The following is a 20198-nucleotide window of genomic DNA, read 5'->3' on the forward strand; positions in this document are numbered from 1 at the left end:
CAAAAATAGCTTCTGATAAGATTGTAAAATTATTTTTTAGGAATTTGAAAAACAAGGCATATCACAATAATCAAAATAAATTATATCAAAAGATAAGAAATATATATTATTGGCGTTTTAGGATTGAAATTTTGGATTATATTTTGAATTTTGTAACAAAAAAAAATGTTTAACAGAGGAGAAATTTTCCTTATTTTTGACAAGTACTGTTATCATTCAATTATCAAAGAAACCTTTAAAAAATTCCACGAGAAACATTTTCCCTGATTTTTTTTCAGGTACAAGATAAATCTCTGAAAATTGCAGACTTTTCATGTTTTTCCAGGAAACGAATAGGCATCCTGAGGAAGTCGTGATTTTCCGCGCGTTGCCATGCGTTCTCGAGGCCGCGGCGGCGCAATGTGACGCGACGTAATGTACGTGATCGCGCGTGGGAGCCTGTTACCAGGCCGCGGCATTCGATTCGAGCGCGCGGCTGTGACGTCAGCGCCGGTAACCGGCGGCAATTGGGCGAGCAGAGCCGAGCCGCGGCGTTCGTTCGGGCCGCGCGATATTCCGGCCGTGGCCGCACTCCGGATCCCGACGCGGCGTCTTCTGCTGTGACAGTCGACAGTCGAGACCGACGGTGGCGTCCAGACGCGCACATAACCAGCGAGAGACCCGAGGGTTTAGAGAGGGTAGAGCACGCCGAGAGAGAGAAAGAGAGAGCGGATAGATATCGCTGAAACGATGTCGCCGTCACGGGCCGAACTGGACGAAACAGCTGTGGAGAACTTTCGCGAGTACCTGCGGATACCGTCGGTGCAGCCGAATATTAATTACGGTGAGCGATCGCGAGAGCGAAATTTCAGAGAAATATAGCTGGGAACCTGCGGTTCCGAGAGTGAGATAGACAGATTTGTGCAACGCGCGTCTAAAAACGTTCAACAGCGAACCCAGATCACTTCGGAGAGCGTCTCGTACGTCCGGATGGAAAATTAGGGAAAAGCGGATGGAAAGGTTGGAGAAAGCGCGTAATATGTACCATCTAACCGGGAGGGGAAAAAAAAAGAAAAGATAAGTGCGGAGGAAAAACGAGAGAGACCCACGCCGGTCGCGTCCGCGTGAACGGGGTCGGCGCTCAACGACGCGTTTCCTCGTTAAGTAAATTAACCCGCTTGATCGACGATGGGGACCGGGGGTCGTCGACGACGATGACGGTCCTCGGCTGCGTTTCGGGATCACGCGACGCGACGAGACGGGACGCTGGCGAAAAATGGAGATAGCGTCGGTGACGCTATCCAGCCATTGCAAGCCCCACCCTGCGCGCGCGACGTTATTTCTATTTTTATTCCCTTTCGTCCGGTCGTGGCCACTCGCCGATCCCGCGACGTCCCCGGGAACGGTCCCGGACGTTCTTTCCGCGGCGACAACCGGGACGCCGGCGACGACGACGGTGATAAAGACGGCCTCTCGACGTGACCCAGATCGAGGACGCTCCCGGATCTCCTTTTTCCTTTCTCCCTGCAATCTTTTCGAACCTGGAATTTGGAATCGCAAACTCTGACACGCTTATCTCGCGTAAATTATTTACATAATTAATCAACAGGCTCTCATCTCGTGCGTCGCACGTATGGTAGGATGATTTATGAAGCTGTTATGCTCCTTGGAAATTTTCTGTTTGCTGATAACGAAATTGTACGGTTAATTGGTCTATCATTTCTCTCATCTCTGATAAAATAGATAATAGAGCATAATTGACAATCAAGTCTAATTTATTCACTTACTTCAAGTATCTAATCTCTCGTCGGGATTATCAAATGATTGCCAGTCCAATATCTACTAGAGGTATTAGTTGTCGCGATATGTAGGTCATCGAGTATCAAATTACTTAATCTTTGATAAGAGAAGTTGTCGGAATCTATTGCTCACTATCGTTATCTATATCACCGATCAAGACATTCCCCGCTTCGGTAATGGTGATTATCGCGATAATAATTAAGCGTAATTAGAACGCAGCCGGGGCACGCGACCCTCGTCTCCCGAAGCAGATGCGTTTCCCGAGAAAGAGAAAGAGAGACACCGAGGACGACCGTAAACGTTTTCGTCGTCCTGGTCTCGCCCGGACAGGAGGGAGTCTGCAGGTGCACCTGATGCGTGCGAACACATGCCGATCTTGACGAGCATAAGGGGTGACCGTCACGGAAGGAGAGAAGGCCAATTGGGAGCTGGACTCGCGACGGGAGCATTTGCGGAGATAATTTATGAAACTTCGATACACGCTGGACAAATCGAGCTTATATATTTTTAATCTATTTTTATATATTTTTATCTTTATAAAAATTCCTTAATTTTCCAGGATATTTCTGTTCAAAGATCCAAGGAAAGAGAATAAGAAATTTTGAAGATTTTTTTATGCAATTTTCTAAAAGGTTTTTTTTTTTTTTTATTGCATGTTATTCTAATATTTTTCATTTATACAAAGGAAAAACATAGTCACTTAAGTTTCAAGTGCTAGACTTGCAAATGTATTGAAGAAGACTAAATAATTTTCCTAAGCATTTTTCATTTGCATAACATTTTCATTTTTTTTATTGTTAAATAGATATGTATTTTGAACACATTCTTATGATAAGATATATACATATATTTACACACCCCAAGTATCTATACACACACACACACATATTTATACAATACAAATAATACATAGATAACAAGAGAGAGTTAAAGATAACATTTCTGACATATTTAATTGTGTTGTTTTGGCTGATAACACTTTAAATAATATTTACAAAGCGAAGACTTAAATTGAATGATATTATGATAAATTAAATTAAATAATATTTACAAAGTGAAGACTTAAATTAAATGATGTTATGATAAATTAAATTAAATAATATTTACAAAGCGAAGACTTCTAAATAACTTGTTTTGATAAATTAGAATTCCTTCAATTTATAAGCAATAAATAAATAAATAAATAAATATATATAATTATTATCAAATAATTGTATTTAATAATTATAACTAATTATTATTGAAATATTCTTGTTATGCTGTTTGGATTCTGAAGACTCTGAATAACATCCTACATCTTTTTCAGATGCATGTGTGGCATTTTTAAAGAAACAAGCGCAGTCGCTGGATTTGCCAGTCAAAGTTTACCATGTACATCCTGAGAAACCAATCGTAATTCTCACATGGATAGGAACGCAACCGTCGAAGCCGGCGATTCTCTTGAACAGTCACATGGACGTTGTACCCGTCTTTGAGGTAAGTTTCATTTTATTGGCGTGAATTTCATAGTTAACGAGATTACAATATCGTGATTCACCTCTCCCTATTGATGTAGGAAAAATGGATCCATCCACCGTTCAGCGCTCACATGGACGAGCAGGGTAACATCTACGCTCGCGGTAGCCAGGACATGAAATGCGTCGGGATACAGTATTTGGAAGCGATTCGCAGATTGAAGTTGAACGGACAACGTTGCCAGCGCACCATTCACGTCTCCTTCGTGCCGGACGAGGAGATTGGCGGTGTTCTTGGGATGAAGGATTTCGTACATACCGCAGAATTTGAAGCTCTGAACGTTGGCTTTTCCTTGGACGAGGGTGTAGCCTGTCCAGAGGGGCAATTTTACATGTTCAACGGAGAGCGATCAATCTGGAACGTGCGTGTAAAATGCGCTGGCAATACCGGTCACGGCTCGATTATGCTGGACAATACGGCTGGAGAGAAATTGAGAGTCGTAATCGATCGTTTTATGGAATTCAGAGAAGCTGAGAAAGCAAAGCTGAAGGATCCCAAGAACGAGCTTGGCGATGTAACATCTGTCAATCTTACGAAAATTTGGGTAGGTATACATTTCGTAAAGTGATTTTTATCATACAAATACAACAGCATCGATTCGTTACTTTTGAGAATGAAATCACAAATTATATATTGAATTATTGTATTCTCCTTCATTTCATTTTGTATTAAATTCGCGTGCGTACAAATATCAAGAACATATTTTGTACTGCATTTATATTACTATCAAAAAAAAAAATCGTGTTCTTCTCAATCAGATGAATTAGTAACAGATACAAGAGTATCAATTTGTCACGTTTGAGAATGAAACTACAAATTACGTATTGAACTATTATATTTTCCTTTATTGAATTTTGTACTAAATTCACGAGTGTACAAATATAAAGAATATAATTTCTATTGAATTTATATATTACTAATAAAAACAATCGCGTTCAATCTCTCAATCAGAATAAATCAGCTTTAGTTTTCAAGCTGTTACATGATAGTTGTTTATTTTACATGTCTGTTCCATTGGGATATTCATATTCTACAGTGAGTATTTTAATGTGTTCTTCTAATAGTATCTTGAATCATTTGCGTTCAATCATGATGATAATAATATATGTATCACAATATAATTCTCCTTTATTTTTCTTTATGCAAAATGCTTTTCATTTAGCAATCGACACAAGCATTCTGCCTTTTTTAAACAACCAGTGATGGCAAAAATAGAATGACGCTTGAGTTGACTTGTATCGCAAAAATGGAAAACACTCACAATTATTTTGGAATTTTATTCTCTACCAGAATATGAAGTTTTATTAAATTCTTGTCCCCTTATCTATCTATTCAATATTCTTCGAATCTAATCTATTAATTGTGCCTTTGCAGGGTGGTGTTCAAGTTAATGTTATACCCGCTGAACTCAACGCTATGTTTGATATTCGTGTAACGCCCAGTGTCGATCACGAAGAATTCGAGGCTACTATCCAACGCTGGTGCGAGGAAGCTGGTCCAGATGTAACCTATTCCTTCGAGGAGAAAAATCCCAAAGTCGAGAATACGAAGCTTGACAATTCTAATCCTTTCTGGGTCGCTTTTAAAAAGTGCTGCGACGAAATAGGTATCGAGCTGCAAATTGGTATCTTTCCGGGAGGCACAGATAGCCGTTTTGTGCGCGAGGTAAGCATATAAAACTGCTCTTTTTATGTTAAAATTTAGCGTTTTACTTTTAAGTACATACAAAAAATGAAACATGCATTGTCGTTATGACTTTAACACTTTGAACGAGATACCTCATATCAGCATATTTGCAAAATTTGTTCCTGTTTATTACGTTTTATGTTTTAGAGACTTATTCTAGAGTCTTATTCACCAAATAAATTTAAATTTTACAAAGAAGCGTTGTAAAAATATTTTTCACTCAATATTTCTTAAATCTGTATTCTATATACTTTTTATTTATACTTTATGATTTTATTCTCAAGAGTCTTTCTTTTATATTTTATTTTTGTACGTTATTTTATCTTTAAATCTTATTTTATACTTTATGTTTTATATACTTAATTTATATACTTTAAATTAAAGATGGTAACTTAGAATAATAAATGAAGTGCGATCAAAGCGTTAAGTTGTGAATTTATAACAATCAGAATAAATTAAGCATTGTGTAGTATTGTGTAATATATATGCAGATTGTTAAAGAACGCTATTGCTTTACCTTTTTATTGATTTATCTTTATTTCATAAAATATAACTTTAAATATTTTTATTTTTCAGATGGGAATTCCTGCTATCTGCTTCTCACCAATGAATAAAACAAAGATACTTCTTCACGATCACAATGAATATTTAAACAAAGACATATTTTTGAAAGGAATAGAAATATATATCAAAATAATACCGGCTGTTGCAAATTCTTAAACGTACACACCATATATTATATTATAAAAGTCTGAAAAGTTGCCATAATCGGACATATAGAGCTGATGCCAGCACACTCTGCAATTCTGCCAATGATGTTCCAGTCTTCTTGAGTTTAAGAACTCGTAAATCATACGTGCAATATTATACCAAGTTAATATATATCTATATTGCATTTTTATATATATTTAAGTTATGCAATTTTGAAAGTTTATTATTGTTGAACATTTATTTTGAAGCGATACATTTTCAAGTAATATAAAGAAAAGAAAATTATATATGAAGTTATAAGATATATTTATGAAGAATTATATATGAAGTATAAGATATATTTATGAAGAATTATATATGAAGTCTAAGATATATTTATGAAGAATTATATATGAAGTATAAGAATTATTTTGAAGAAACACGAGTAACAAGTCAAGTCCAATAACAAATATGGAAGGACACGAAGAAATATTGATGACAAGATTGATGTATGGAAGAAAATGATGTGAACGACAAAGAAATATCAAGACCAATGTGGTATCAAGATATTAGTAGAAAATTGGTTGGCCAGATAATCATCGATTATGAAGATCACACATACAGTTTTTACTTACTTGGTTGGAATTGGAAGTGAGTCATGAAAATGATAGTGCAATAATTAATATACGTTCTACTGGGACCAAAGTAATATGCATATATTGCTCAATCTAGAAAATTTTCTTGAAATTAGTAAAGTTATAAATATATATATATATATATATATATATATATATATATATATATATATGAATGTTATCTTAGAACAAATATTTTTATATTGTTGAATATAAATATATGTGTATGTATATATATATATATATATATATATATATATATATATATACATATATTTATGAAAGTTAAAGTACAAGGAAAACAAAGATATATATAAACATAGAAATAATTGAGCTACTGAATAGACTGAGATACAATCTACAAATGTTATATAATACATATTTTAAGAAAGTATTGCAGAGAGATATATGTATAATCAGTGATAAGAAATAAAAGATGTGGAGAAATAATTTAAAGAGAGATACCGTATCGATTTTGGAGATAAAAGAGCCGGTTATATCGGAAGAAATAGCGCAGTGGAAGGAAAGGAGGCGAAATTCGCGCGAATTTTGGCAGGAAAAGCGAAGAGGAGAAGGCGGGAACACGGGTATGTGTATTTACCCGCTCAAAGTCAATAAATCGCCATGTGCCGCGTATATACGTACCTTCCCGCCATTATCTCGCGTAGTGTTTCATTCTTAACGGGCGGCCGCCTGACACCCCTTCATAGTGGCCGCGATGGACTCGCCCATCGTATTCAATCTCGTCGAACGGGACGGCGGATTATTTGTCGCGTTCGCGGCGAAAGTCACGGGTGGCGGTTGGGAGGTCGGTCCCGGGAAAAATTGCGCGAATCCATCGGGACGAACGAAACGACCGGACTACGATCGTGATAACGTGACGTCGCAGTGAGTGACTTTCCGCGCGCGCCAGTGTTTGGATTCGGCCATTTTCTTGTGGGGAAGGTTAGGGAACCAGTGTGCGTGCGAGAGCGACACGCAAAGTATCGTAAGCATCGTGTATACATATATATATATATATACCCGGGGACGTCAGTCTCAGCGGGGAAATTGCTCGCCGTCGTTTGCGGTGTCATCGTTTTGACAGCGTGTGCGCGGGTGGTCGTCATCGTGGGTGTCAGACAGACAGACAGAGAGAGAAAAAGAAAGAGAGAGAGAGAGACGGTGTGTGTGGCGAGGATCGGCCCCGCGAAAATCCGCCTTTGTCAGCCATGTGCATTGCGGCGCATCGTTCAAAACGTCCTCGCACCCCCGTGGCGGCCGGCCAATAGGCGGCCGCGCGCCTCGGCCACGTGACAGGCCCCGGCCAATCGGCGCGACGGGATTTGAAATCTTGTGGTCTTTGTTCACGGGCCTGCTCGTGTCAACCCAACGTTGCCTCAGTTCCGTCAAGGGGGACCCGTGTTGGTGTACGTTTATACATGGTCGCTGCGCCGAAAATCCTACGGCTCGCGCTCGTAAATATATGTGTGAAAGTGGTGGCCGTTCGCGAACGGACAGTGTGATACGGGGATCGTCGGGCACGCGGTATCGATATACGGTAAGCTCCTGGCGCCATTATTATGCGTCGCGTAAATTGTAGCCCGCGCGTAAAAAGCATTATTGCTCGTCTCGTCTCTCGCGGGCTCTCTCTCGACCGGTGCGCGCGCGCTCTCTCTCTCTCTCTCTCCCTCTCCCTCTCTTCGTCTGTCAAGAACCAGTGAATATATATCGGAGCGGGGAGTGTTTCTTTGTTTATTTTTTTTTTCTGTCCTTTTATTTTCGTCGTGTCGTGATAATCGAAAAAAAAAAAAAAAAAAAAAAAAAAAAAAATAGCCCTGCTAATGTCACGTCGACAACGGTCTCTCTCGTTCTCCTCGTCCCGCGCATGTCGCCGGTATTTTCGGTCGATTCGCGGTTATATTGCCGCGACGGCGCTGAATCCGTCTCTTCGTCGATTATATCACGCGACGAGAATCCGTCATCGCCGATGGATGATGAGCGGACGAGACAACGGTTTCGGCTCGGCTCGGCTCGGCTACCGGAAAGTGGAAACCATAACGTCGTCCGTCTGTCCCGTCTGTTCGTCCGTCTCTTCCACTCTCTCTCCCTCCCTCCCTCCCTCCCTCCCTCTCGTCTTGTGTCAAATCGTTCCCCGTGTGAATGAGCGGTTCACGGGCGCGGGAGTAGACGACCCCGTGAATTTCGGCGGGAAGAACCCGTGTGTTCCGTGATGTACAAAGAAACAAAAGAGCGGCGAGGAGGGAGAATAATTTATTATTTAAGCATTGGGAAGAATCTCTAAAAATATCCTACGAAAACAATGCAATGTATATTCGAGAACGTCGGTGCAGGGATATATGTATGTAAACAAAAAAGCGTGCGCGAGTGTGTGCGCGCGTAAGTACGCGTGTATACGTACGTGAATATGTATGAGGGGAAAGAGAAGCGGGAGAGGGGAAGGCGTAGGAGCGGGGGGAAGGGAGCGAGAGAGAGAGAGTGAGAGAGTGAGTGAGAGGAACGGCGGGGAACGGGGAGAAAGGAGGAAAGAGAGAAAGAAAGCGTTATGCGCTTCGTCGTGAGAGAGGTTCCCTCAAGCGTCCAGCGAATAAAATAAATGGATAGATCCAATAAGCTGCGGACCATGAAAGATACGAGTACGAGTAATATGCAAATTCCTTTTCCCAAAGCGGGAGTAGAGAGAGAGAGAGAGAGAGAGGGGAGGGGGGATTAGGTAGAGCGATAGAAAAGAAGGGAAATAATAATAATATGTATATAGAGCACAATTCCTGACAATTCTTTCAAGTAGACGGAATGTTTTTTCTGCAAATTTCGAAATATTCCTTTGCGTTTAGTTCATCAGGTATCTTCCGAGGTATCTTCTCGGACTGAATCCAGTTCTCATTCAATTCCTTTTGGGAACATAATACTCGGGGACAAAGGCTCGGAGAATTTTTGGCCGCAAACGGAAACCGCAAATCGCCGAAATATCCGTCCGCGTCGATTTTCCAATTTCCGCCCGTTTCAATTTCGTTTTTTTTTTTTTTCTCTCTCTCTCTCTCTCTCTCTTTCTCTTTTGTCTCTCCTCTCATTCTCTTTTTCGCGAATGCATCGTCTCGCGACGTTTCCCGCGTAATTATCTGGAGCCATCGGCGGCGGCAGTGGTGGTGGTCGTCGTCGCCAAAACCGCCGTTGGCGGTATCGATTTCCATTGATAGCCACGAATAGTAATTTTGCGCGGATCGCGAACGTTAATTGGTCGTCTCGGAATAACGTCGTTGTAGTTGAAGTTTCGTCTCTTCTCGTCAGTTTTTCATCTTTCGACTTGCGAAATGACAGTCTCCTGTCTTTTCTCGCGATTTTTGTGATTCCCGATATCGCCGATATTTTTCTTCGGAATTTTTCGCCAAGATCCCCTTTTCCTTGATATTTTACGACTTTGGAAATTCGAGCGAGAAAGAGAGAATAAGAGACGTAAAAGGCACACAAAATGCGAATGCAGGCTGCAGGCAAGGACGAAAGAGGAGGGTACGCGAAGGGCGAGAGAGGTAAGAGGTGGAAGGGCAGCCCCTCGAGCACTTTCCAGCCGCATACCGCCGGGAAAGCTATTGACCGTGAGAACCTTCCGGGAAACCCCTCGTACCCCCTCGTATATCCCTTCTGGGGTCTCTCTTCCACGCCAGATGCCCATCGCGCGGGAAGTGCGCAGTTTCTACGATTCACGATCGAAATTCACATTTTTTTCTGCTTCTTCTATCTTTTTTGCCCTGTCCGATTCTCACCTTTCGTCTCCTCTCCGACGGTTACTTTTGGGGAACGAGAAAGGGAAAGAATGCGCGAGAGACAAAGGAAGACAGAGAGCAAGAATGAAGAATAGGATGACGGAACGTCATCCTTTTCTCGAGAATTTTTTGTCTGTAACGTAAGAAAAAGAACGGAAATGACATTTTTTTCTGAACACGTAGTAATATACATGGTATACAATATGCCGTTTGTTCTTGTTGGAAAATAAGTTGCATCATTCAAGTTTTTACACAAACAAGTAGCAAACATATTAAAAAATTAGTATAATAATCAATCTCGAAGAGGATAAATTTTCAAAAATTCAGATGTTTATATCTTTTTTTTTTCTCACAAGGAATATCTGGTGTACATAATACCAAGGTATATATCTTCTGGAAAAACATGGAAAATCTAAGTATCGAGAGAATTTTTTTACCTGAAGGCTCTTATGGAATTTTTCTGAAATTTCATCGAGTTTCTTCCAGGCAACTTTTTAAAATTCTCTTGTACTAAATTATAAATACATATTTATCTCTATTCATATATTCAATGTTTTAACAAAATATTCTTTATTTTCATTTATAATAAAAGAAAAAGGTAAATGTTATAAAAATTAAAAATGTTTATCTTAACGTATTCAGTTTTTCTTAATCTTTTTTTAAACTTGAGTAGAGCCTAGTGTTTTTCCTTCATATCAGTGAAATAATTAGAAAACGCGTGCGATAAAAAAAAATGTTTTAAAATATTTTTCTTATCTGGGATTTTGAATAAAATTACCTGGAAGCTTTGGAAATTTTCAGGGATTTGTTTTTACATGATTTGAATGGACACTCTGTATTTCATAGGAAACCTTTTGCACGCGTTCAATTTTAATTCCTCTCGCGAGGTCCAGCATCAGGTCCGCGGGAAGGCGCGTTTCAAATCTGCGGCGATTTTCTTTCATCGCAAAAGGAATTTGCGAAACAATCGGCAATTTTTCGTTAACTGTAACCTTGCGGTTACAACTATTGTGCTTTCGTGCTTTCGCGTCGCGGACTCTTTCTCGTTTTTAGCGATGACGCGAGCGAGAGAACGCGGAATGGAAACATTTGCCCGGTCACTTTCGCGGTGCTTTGATAATATCGAGGCGGACGAAGCATGGAAGATTTTAACGGTCGGCCTAATTTAGAGCCAGTCTACATTTAGAACGTTTACTACCCGAGCGCACGAGATGATTTACGCCAATTTATAACATATTAATTTACAGACTTATTGTTAGCTACATATACTAACTAGACACGACCAAGAATATCCTCTCTTTTTAAATAAAATATAGTACCTTTTCATTGCTCTATTAAAGCACAATAGGCTAAATTCCACAATCACACGTATCGATAAGAAATCATTCGTGTTCAACTGTCGTTTTTATTCGGATTTTCAAAAGGAAGAGACTACACTGTAATCTGCGCGTGTTAAAGGCACATTGAGAAACGCGTTTCATTATATTATAGATCGTGTATACTTGGGTTTCGTGGTAACGTGCGAAATTTTGCAAGATCTCTCGAGGGGGGAACCTCGCGATTGACTCATTCGTGTTTGGCCAGTGAAAGCAAAAAATTCTAAGCCTGAAATCCATTGAATTAGCGGTTGATGGGATTAGCAAATACATCGTGAGATCGACATTAAAGCTAAAGAGAAGTCCATTTCAAGCGCGCTCTTACGTAATCGAGTTAGCCAAGTAATCATTAATACATAAATCTCTCTTTAATCCCCATATATTCCCATTTATATTATTATCAAGAAAATCTGTATATTTATTTAAGCATATAATTTCATATTCTTCGATATATTTATTATACATGTAGTAAGATAAAATTGAGATAATTATGTACAGTTTGAGACGCGACGTGATAAGCTCAGTCGACTAATCGTGGTAAGTATGTTATTACAAGAGCTACACTTTAGAAAGGAACAAGTTCATTGCCCTCTTTCTCTAAATCGCGGCTCCACACGGTATATATTATAATACGAATAATAGAAGCGAAAATGTACCGTTCGAGTACACGATAATAAGCGTTCTAAAATCGATTTAATAATCCAATTTTTTTTTTCAAGTCTTTGCCCAAAATACTTAATCAAAATCGTTCCACCAAAATCTGTTCCTATCGATTTTTCCGTTTATATAAATTCGATAAAACTCGAAGCATGCTTCGTGAGATTGTCGCGACGTCAACGACGAGGGGAGAGGGAGGGGAGGGGAGGGGCGCGTACTTTTTCGCGCCAATTCCGCACGGCCACGTGCGTGCGATACCACGCGTGCGAACTGTCGTTGTGCTCTCGCAGACACGTCATTGTGTGACACGCCGTCCCATATAAGTGACACATATCGATATTAATCCGTCGAGAGGACGGTTTTCGTGAAAATAAACGACCCATCCCGGGTCACGCTTCTGCGAGAATTTAACTGTAAATTTAGGCATATTAAAAAAACACGTTTCTTAATCAATAATATGTATATAGATGAGAGAAGGGAAACGTTAGCTATTTTTCTCTATTTTTTAAACTTTTTATTTATTTTTTTTCTTTTTTCTTTTTTCTTTTTTATAATTGCAACGTGTCTTCCATTGTACAGAGCTTCTCTCTCGCTTCGATCGTGAAACTATTTTCGCGTAGCCATTTAAAATAAATGCTCCCCGATTTGTAAATTATTTAAACTTTACGAAGAGCGCATATATCGCGAATACAAAACTCAAATATTCTCTAATTTTGCTGAAAGCGTGTCGGGCACAACGTATAAAAAAGTCGTATTAAAAATTTGCCTTTTGCAAGATAGAGAAGCATTAATTCGACCCTATAGCGAGCGATATTAAGGGTTAACGAGCAGTCTGCGCCGGGGATCTGTGAGGGAATCGAAGGGGAGAGCGAAAGAGAGAGAGAGAGAGAGGGAGGGAGGGGTGAATTTTCAAACGGGCTTCCGAGGAAGAGAACACGAGGGGGGCGACGGGGAGGAGGAGGAGGAAGGGTGCCACCCTGACGAACCCGGGCGCGGCATTGGTGCACGCTTCGCGCGGGGTGCACGCTCTTGCAGCTCGCAAATACCGACCACGAGGGGGGCAGGGGGAAGAGAAGGGGAGGGGGAAAGGATACGACGAGGGTGGATGACAGGGTGGATGAGGGAGAGAAACGAGAAGGGGGAGCGGCAGGGGGAAAGAGAGAGAGAGAGAGAGGGCAGACGTATCAGATCGATACTCGGCGAAAAGCGCGGGCTGAAGCAGAGACGGCGCGCGGCTTTGTATCTACGGTTGGTCCATCGCGAGATACGGATGCTGTGCGTGTATATGCGTGCGTGTATGTGTGTGCGTATGTACGTGCGCGGGACTACGCACAATCTACTACTACTGGCTGGAATATTCGAATCAATGCCGGATGTTTGTTTCCATAATACACACATACCCGCGTGGACAACAGGAATGAGGGAGGAGAGGGGCAATAAGAGGGGGATGGGACGGGGGGAGTAAAGGTCCGCTCGTTTCGGTGCCCTGTGCTCAGATAAGCGTTGCACGAAGTTTGTTAGAATTTAAATCCAAAAAAAAAAGAAAGAAAAAAAGAAAAGAATTGATCTCTTTCGAAAATGGGATCCCTCGTTGTTTTAATTCAACGTGTTTTTTTTTTTTTTTTTTTTTTTTTTTGTGGAAACAAACTCTCCGAAAGTCTCTTCCTCGGAGTCGGAATATCGAATCGAGATATCGAATTTTTTTTTTTTTTTTTTTTTTCTTCAAATTAAAAGAATTTTCCTTTATTTTTTTTGTTATTGTTTTATTTTTGAATGAAAGAGGGAGAAAAGAGCTGCGTAAAAGCACGAGGGTAGGAGGAAGGGTGAGAGGGGAGTATACTACGAGACTATGCGTATAGTAAATCGACTGTACTACTATGAGTTAGTCACACCCACAAGCCGGTTGTGGGTTCAAGATCCTCGTGCGCATACCTTTCTCTCTCTCTTTCTAACACGCACACAGATGCACGCACAAATGTGTGCGTACACGCAACTGTATGTACATAGACGTTGGCGCACCTACGTGAATCTGTCGGCTTTGTGTCTGACGTAGTAAAAACACAATCGTGATACTCGTTGTATTCCTAATACGCTGATAAGGATGCGAGATAACGTGGAAACTTTTGGAGCGAATCATCACGAGATATCTATCGCGAATCGAAAGATCAAAGGGACGCGGGCCGAGTTGTATATAAATATTAATATTAATAATTCGTGATATAAAATTTACATATAAAATATATAAAATAGAAAGATAAAGCCGTCGAGACACGAAGGAGAGAGGAGGGGGTAATTTACGAGTTGGAGGAGACACAAGATACACGGCTGTTTCCTCAACCGTCTCGATCAGCGAATAAGCATGGCGTTTCGACGTACAGATCTGCTTTCATTCGAGACGAGGAACTCTCTTGAGAACTCTCACGTCTCACAACTCGAGCTATTATTTCTTCGACGAGGCAAAGCACGCGGGACCGTAGATATTAAACCGAGCGCCCTTATGGAGGTCGATTCGTGAAAATGATCGATCTATGAGCCTAGGTTAATCAGAAATACATTTTGGGTGTCGTTAAAAAAAACACACACACACACACACACACACACACACGCGCGTGCTGAAACTAGCAGGGGTAAAGGGCTGTGAGAGGAAGGTGGTAGATAACTTTTTAGAAGGCCTACAGTCATCCTAGTGTATACATATACCTCGTAGACGACTATCTGCTCTCTTTACGAGCTAAAGAGTATAAATTATTTTTTTATATATAATATAGACATTTTATTATATATTATTATCACAACCGAAAAATAATTAAATATAAATACGACACGAAGGTAGCAAAGCGCGCAAACAAATAATAATATAATATACGGCTATAAAACCAACCTTTCCTCTTTTATGGGGCTATAAAAATATAATTTCACGATAGAGCGCGATTTCCTTACGATCGCTCTTCTGAAAATGAAACTATTCGATAGATTGCTGACGAGATACGGTTCTCTTAAAAATATCTTTGCTTCGTGAATCCTTTGCAGTCGATTGAATGGAACTGGACACCGTAAATGCGTACGGTATCGGGATGGAGCAGGGATTGTCCGGGGATCCGTGGGACTGCCTTTTCGGCAGCGACAGCATCTCCGACGCCCTCCAAGGTCGTCCGGATATGTTCCACATGGACATCCGACGTTGCGACAACACAGGCCGAATCGGATGGCACGGTCCGGGTCTTGGGTTTGACTTCGACGATGTCTTGACGGAGACCGAGGAAGACCCGGTCGGCTTCAACGACAAGAGCCGTAGTTCGAATAGGTGAGGAGACCTAGAGCTAAGTTAGAATTCAGCGTCTATGATGGGTCAGGAATGAAGTATAAGTATATATTAATATTGCCAGGATTGATTGAAGATAAATTGAATAAAAAGCTTGTTAAGATTAATGAACAGGAAATGTAATCTAAATTTGTGTCTGTTTATCTCGAACAGCAACCTGGAGGAGCTGAATCTGGACAGCGACAGCGAGTTGGCACTGACGTTGGACCCGAATTTGATATTGCCACGCAACATGTGCATGCCTATCCGCAGCCCGACGTCGAACAGCGAGGCGGCGATGCTGGAGACGGCGAGCTTGGAAGAGAACGTTGTCGAGAACGAGGGGGAAGAGACGGAGAACGAAAGTGAGGCCGAGCGAACCGAAAACGACGAGGAGAACGAAAGCGAAGAAGAGGAAGAGGAGGAAGAGGAGATCGAGGAGAACGAGCACAACGAAACAGAGTACGAAGAGACCGAGGAAGAGGAGACGGAAGAGGAGGAGGAAGAGGAAGAGGACGAGGACGACGAAGAGCAGCAGGATGCGACTGCTGCTCAACCCTCGAGCGCGGAAACGCCGACCTCGATATCATCTTCATCGTCGGCGTCGGCCGGCGTCAGGACGACGGTGGCCGCCTCCGGTGGCTCGCCGACGATACAGCTGACGAGGGTACAGATGCAGCCCAAGATAGGTACCGTTTCCGGTACGATGGACATCAAGATGTTGACCTCTAACTCGGGTGGCCATCTACGCAAGCAGATTTACAACAATAACGTGCACGACGTCAGCTCGGGAGCGACGACGACGACGGTGATGATACAGGCGGCGAAGCGCGAGAAGGACCTGACGGGGCAGCGCGACAACCCCTATCCAAAGCCCGCGTACTCGTACTCGTGTCTCATCGCGATGGCCCTGAAGAACAGCCAAACAGGCTTGTTACCGGTCTCTGAAATCTACAACTTTATGTGGTGAGTGTCCTTCGAATTATTATCGCAAAACGATCAAAATAATTGTCTAAATTGCTTGATAATTATATCTAAACAATATTTAATTAATTTTTATAAACGATTAATTTTTGTAAAAAGTAAAATTCAAATATTACCGTATAAAATAAATAATCGTATCACATATGTTTTTATAAGTAAATGTCTCTCTCTTTGGAAAATAATTTATTTTATCTTGCAAACAAAGTAACTTTGATAAAATTGAATTTTATTTTTTAAGAAAATAATTTCTCCAAAATTATCCTTTATAAATTTTTGAAAATTCGAACTAAAAATTCATTAGATTTGTGATTTTTCATCATAACTGCGTGATACTTTGGTGACGAGTAACGAGAAATTTTATACTTGATGAACAACGTGTCGCCCCGTTCGTTTATTTTCGGCCATTTGGCCGGAAGAATAAGGGGGCTGCCGAAGCCCCCTTTTGCGCTTAGGTATACGAAGGGCAAAAGTATTGTCTTTTTTCTCTTTATTCCTGGGTTTTACGGGCGGGAAAGGGAACTAAAAGAGAGAGAGAGAGAGAGAGAGAGAGAGAGAGAGAGAGAGAAACAAGCTGCCATTTTGTATGGGGCCCTTCGAATAACCAGGGGCACATGCCGAGGTACAGTCTCTCTAGAAATCAATGGCAAGTTTTTGTCGCTTACCACCTGCCTATGTTTCCTGCTGTTATATGACTAACACACGGCTTACAAAATAACTACAGTCTCACTGAAATAACCTTGTAGACGTCCATTAAAACTTTGTTTTGTAAAGCAAAAATATCAGGCAATTTATTTCTCTGATTATTTATGGTTTTAGAGCATTTAGAAAAAGCGAGTTTTTCCAAGAAAATGTGCATAGTTAAAGATAGAAAATTTTCTAGATTTATTTTTCTTTTCTTCAGACATTCTTTGACATACTAACAAAATATATTTACTAGAGAAAGAGAATTCGGCTTTTAAATTATTTTAATAATATTAAAATAATATTAAAATAATAATATGTATTGTTTATTTAGAATTAATATAATAACTTTTTTATTTATTTATTATTGATTTATTAATTAATAATAAAATATAATGGAAATAAAATTTTAATTTTTGCAAATCAAAATTTTAAATAAACTTTATTTGTATATAAATTTGTTAATGATGAGTTTTATAAATTTACACAAATACATTCTTACGAAAAGAAAACAAATTAATTATCGAAAAGTGTCCGAGATTAGCGCGAATTTCATTTTCCATTTTCTCGTTTCCTTCACGCAGCCGGCATTTTCCCTACTTCAAGACCGCGCCGACGGGCTGGAAAAATTCCGTCAGGCACAACTTGTCGTTAAACAAATGCTTCGAGAAGATCGAGAAGCCGCCCGGCAACGGTAGCCAGCGCAAGGGCTGTCTCTGGGCCATCCATCCGTCGAAGGTGGCCAAGATGGACGAGGAGGTGCGAAAGTGGTCGAGGAAAGACCCGATTGCGATCAAGCGGGCCATGGTACATCCCGATCATCTTGAACTCCTCGAACGGGGCGAGATGAAGTACGAGGGTGACAGGCACGAGGAAATCTACGAGGACGCCGAGAGCTACGCCGGTTCCGAGACCGGCGGTTCCGCGGCGGACGAGATCATCAACGATGACGAGAACATCACGTACGACGAGACCAAGCACATCGACATCGTCGACGACGACATCGTCGTCGGGCAGCTCTACGAGGGCCTCGATCTCGGCGACGCCGCCGAGCTGCTCGACACCCGGCTGACAGACTTTCCCAGGCAGGAACAGTCCTTCGTTTACGAGTACGTCTCGTGCGCGAAACGTCAAAAGACTACTACTGCCACCCTCTCGAGTTCGCCGATACAGAGCAAGTACGTCTATCAACAGGTCAGCGCGGCATCGCCGCGGAAGAAGTCGCACCTCGTCGCGTTGCGACCTGGAACTGGCCCGATCACCGGGTCGCTTCTCGAGGCCGATTGAGCGATCTCTGGGGATACTGACTCCGAGATTGTCTCGTCTGATTATATGGGACACTTTTTTTATTACTAGATTATTGTAAATAATTGTGTATCGTACTTTTTTCACAACTAGATTTTGTAAATAATAGATTTGTGTTTTATATTGATAATTACATGAACATTGTATTGTATTTTTTTTATATACAACGCTCTTGTAAATAATTGTATTTTTAAATGTAAATTACGTGTACATATGCAGTGTATAAAGGCTGTTTTTTTTCCTTTTTTTACAAACGTGATATGGGACCAGTCGCGCGCGTGTAGAAAAGTTTTACATTTGACAGTGATCAGTATTCTATGCATATTTGTACATTTTGTAGACATGCGCAAGAAAAATTCCAGACATGGAATCAACTTCGTTTTCTGACTGTTATAACATATAATTTCACTATTACTATTACAAATAAATATTTTATAATATTTTCGATAATCATATTAATTTTCCAATTTTTTTCGTTTGGCGATTCTTTGCAAAATAATAAAAACACAGAGATAATGATGCAGGATACACGCCGGCTTCCTCGTACCGTCCGCGCGAATAGAAAATAAATTAATCGAGAAACATGTACGAAAAAGAGCTCACTACTCAACACTGCCAAGTATGGTCAAAGATAAAATTACGAACACTAGCATTAACGTTAACTAGATTACAGTAAAGATACATGACATACGATCTCATACCGATTTTTCGACGACTATATAATAATTCACGTATATATATATATATATATATATTCCTATTCCTCCCCTGTGATTATTATATGTAAAATTTTTGAAAATCTCTTTTTTTTTTTTTTTACCGAATTGTATTTAGGCAAAGGTGTTATTTTTATGTATTACGCGCATGTATCGACTGATATTACTAATTAGCAAATAGAAAGTCCCTAATCTATTTTATAATTTTAATTATAATATTAAACTAGTTTACAAGGTTTTTCAAATTTACAAACGAGAATGTCCGCCTACTAGAATGAACTTTTGATATAACAAGATTCTTCCGAATTTTCCATTCAAACCGAAGGATTTTTGCCAAAAAGAAAATGAAGAAAAAAAAAACAAATTACGTTGAAGGAGAAAGTAACTATATGCAAATATTTCCGAGATTCCATTTTGGTCATTTTACCTAATTATGACTCGTATACCATGTGTACCATCGTATTTAATACATATACAATAAATCGTTCGTTGAATCGTGGCGGATTCTAGGCGAGCGAGACCAAGCTCTATAACGCTTACAAAATGCATTTAGCGATTAAAAGAAAATAGGCGACGCCGAATGGAAGGGCGATAGCGAGTTAAGGTAGCAATTAAGTTAGCGTAGCGTAGTTTTTGTACCTGTTTGTAATATTTCTATCATAAGTAATGAGTGTGTAACGTTCGTGTAGGACGCACGACATTTAAAATCCGTAAAGATGATGTATATGTGCAATGACTGCAATTTGTAATAAAATGCTGATAAGCACACACACCACGCCTGTATACAGAACGCCCTATATACATATATTCTTATTCGATTATAAATTTATTTAGCATGATTTATGAAACAATGTCACGGCGACATCCTCCCTCTTGATTAAATCGATATACATAAATTGATTTATCGTTTATTCGTTAACATTTTCTATTCCGATGTAACGCAATATTATTAATTCTATCGCGCTGGTCTAATAATTTCGCTTACGTAAGTCGGTGTAAAGAAAACAGAAAGAAAAAAAAAAGAAGGGAGAGAGAGGAAGCAGTGACGGTTGACGCACATCTGCGTACGTTTATCGATATACGATCGCACGCGTGCGTTCGCATGTCGATTA

General features: G+C 40.3%; 2 protein-coding genes across 5 annotated transcripts; both read left to right on the forward strand.

Moving 5' to 3' along the window:
* Window positions 1-545: 545 nt before the first annotated feature.
* Window positions 546-6174, forward strand: LOC140673312 (aminoacylase-1). Its single transcript, XM_072906207.1, has 5 exons — window positions 546-823; window positions 3086-3255; window positions 3335-3838; window positions 4669-4959; window positions 5557-6174. The coding sequence occupies exons 1-5, from the start codon at window positions 730-732 to the stop codon at window positions 5698-5700; spliced, it is 1203 nt and encodes a 400-aa protein (XP_072762308.1). The 5' UTR covers window positions 546-729; the 3' UTR covers window positions 5701-6174.
* A 405-nt stretch (window positions 6175-6579) lies between these two features.
* On the forward strand, window positions 6580-19983 carry Jumu (Forkhead box protein N4 jumeau). 4 transcript variants are annotated; one of them, XM_072906204.1, is made up of 4 exons: window positions 6580-7293; window positions 15130-15403; window positions 15575-16366; window positions 17650-19983. In XM_072906204.1, the coding sequence occupies exons 2-4, from the start codon at window positions 15138-15140 to the stop codon at window positions 18350-18352; spliced, it is 1761 nt and encodes a 586-aa protein (XP_072762305.1). In that variant the 5' UTR covers window positions 6580-7293; window positions 15130-15137; the 3' UTR covers window positions 18353-19983. The 4 variants fall into 4 exon arrangements, with proteins under 4 accessions (XP_072762305.1, XP_072762306.1, XP_072762304.1 ...); XM_072906205.1 differs by having other exon boundaries at window positions 6580-6892; XM_072906203.1 differs by having other exon boundaries at window positions 6581-7845.
* The last annotated feature ends 215 nt before the right edge of the window (window positions 19984-20198 follow it).

Source organism: Anoplolepis gracilipes, chromosome 14 (genome assembly GCF_047496725.1).
Source record: "Anoplolepis gracilipes chromosome 14, ASM4749672v1, whole genome shotgun sequence".
Classification (NCBI taxonomy): Eukaryota; Metazoa; Arthropoda; class Insecta; order Hymenoptera; family Formicidae; genus Anoplolepis; species Anoplolepis gracilipes.

Excerpts from the sequence above, each read along its gene's own strand:
- Jumu (XM_072906204.1), top strand. The coding sequence starts at position 15,138 with ATGGAACTGGACACCGTAAATGCGTACGGTATCGGGATGGAGCAGGGA. Across the intron at positions 15,404-15,574 it reads AAGAGCCGTAGTTCGAATAG|CAACCTGGAGGAGCTGAATC; the intron begins GTGAGGAGACCT and ends TATCTCGAACAG. Across the intron at positions 16,367-17,649 it reads GAAATCTACAACTTTATGTG|CCGGCATTTTCCCTACTTCA; the intron begins GTGAGTGTCCTT and ends TCCTTCACGCAG.
- LOC140673312 (XM_072906207.1), top strand. The coding sequence starts at position 730 with ATGTCGCCGTCACGGGCCGAACTGGACGAAACAGCTGTGGAGAACTTT. Across the intron at positions 824-3,085 it reads GCAGCCGAATATTAATTACG|ATGCATGTGTGGCATTTTTA; the intron begins GTGAGCGATCGC and ends CATCTTTTTCAG. Across the intron at positions 3,256-3,334 it reads ACGTTGTACCCGTCTTTGAG|GAAAAATGGATCCATCCACC; the intron begins GTAAGTTTCATT and ends CTATTGATGTAG.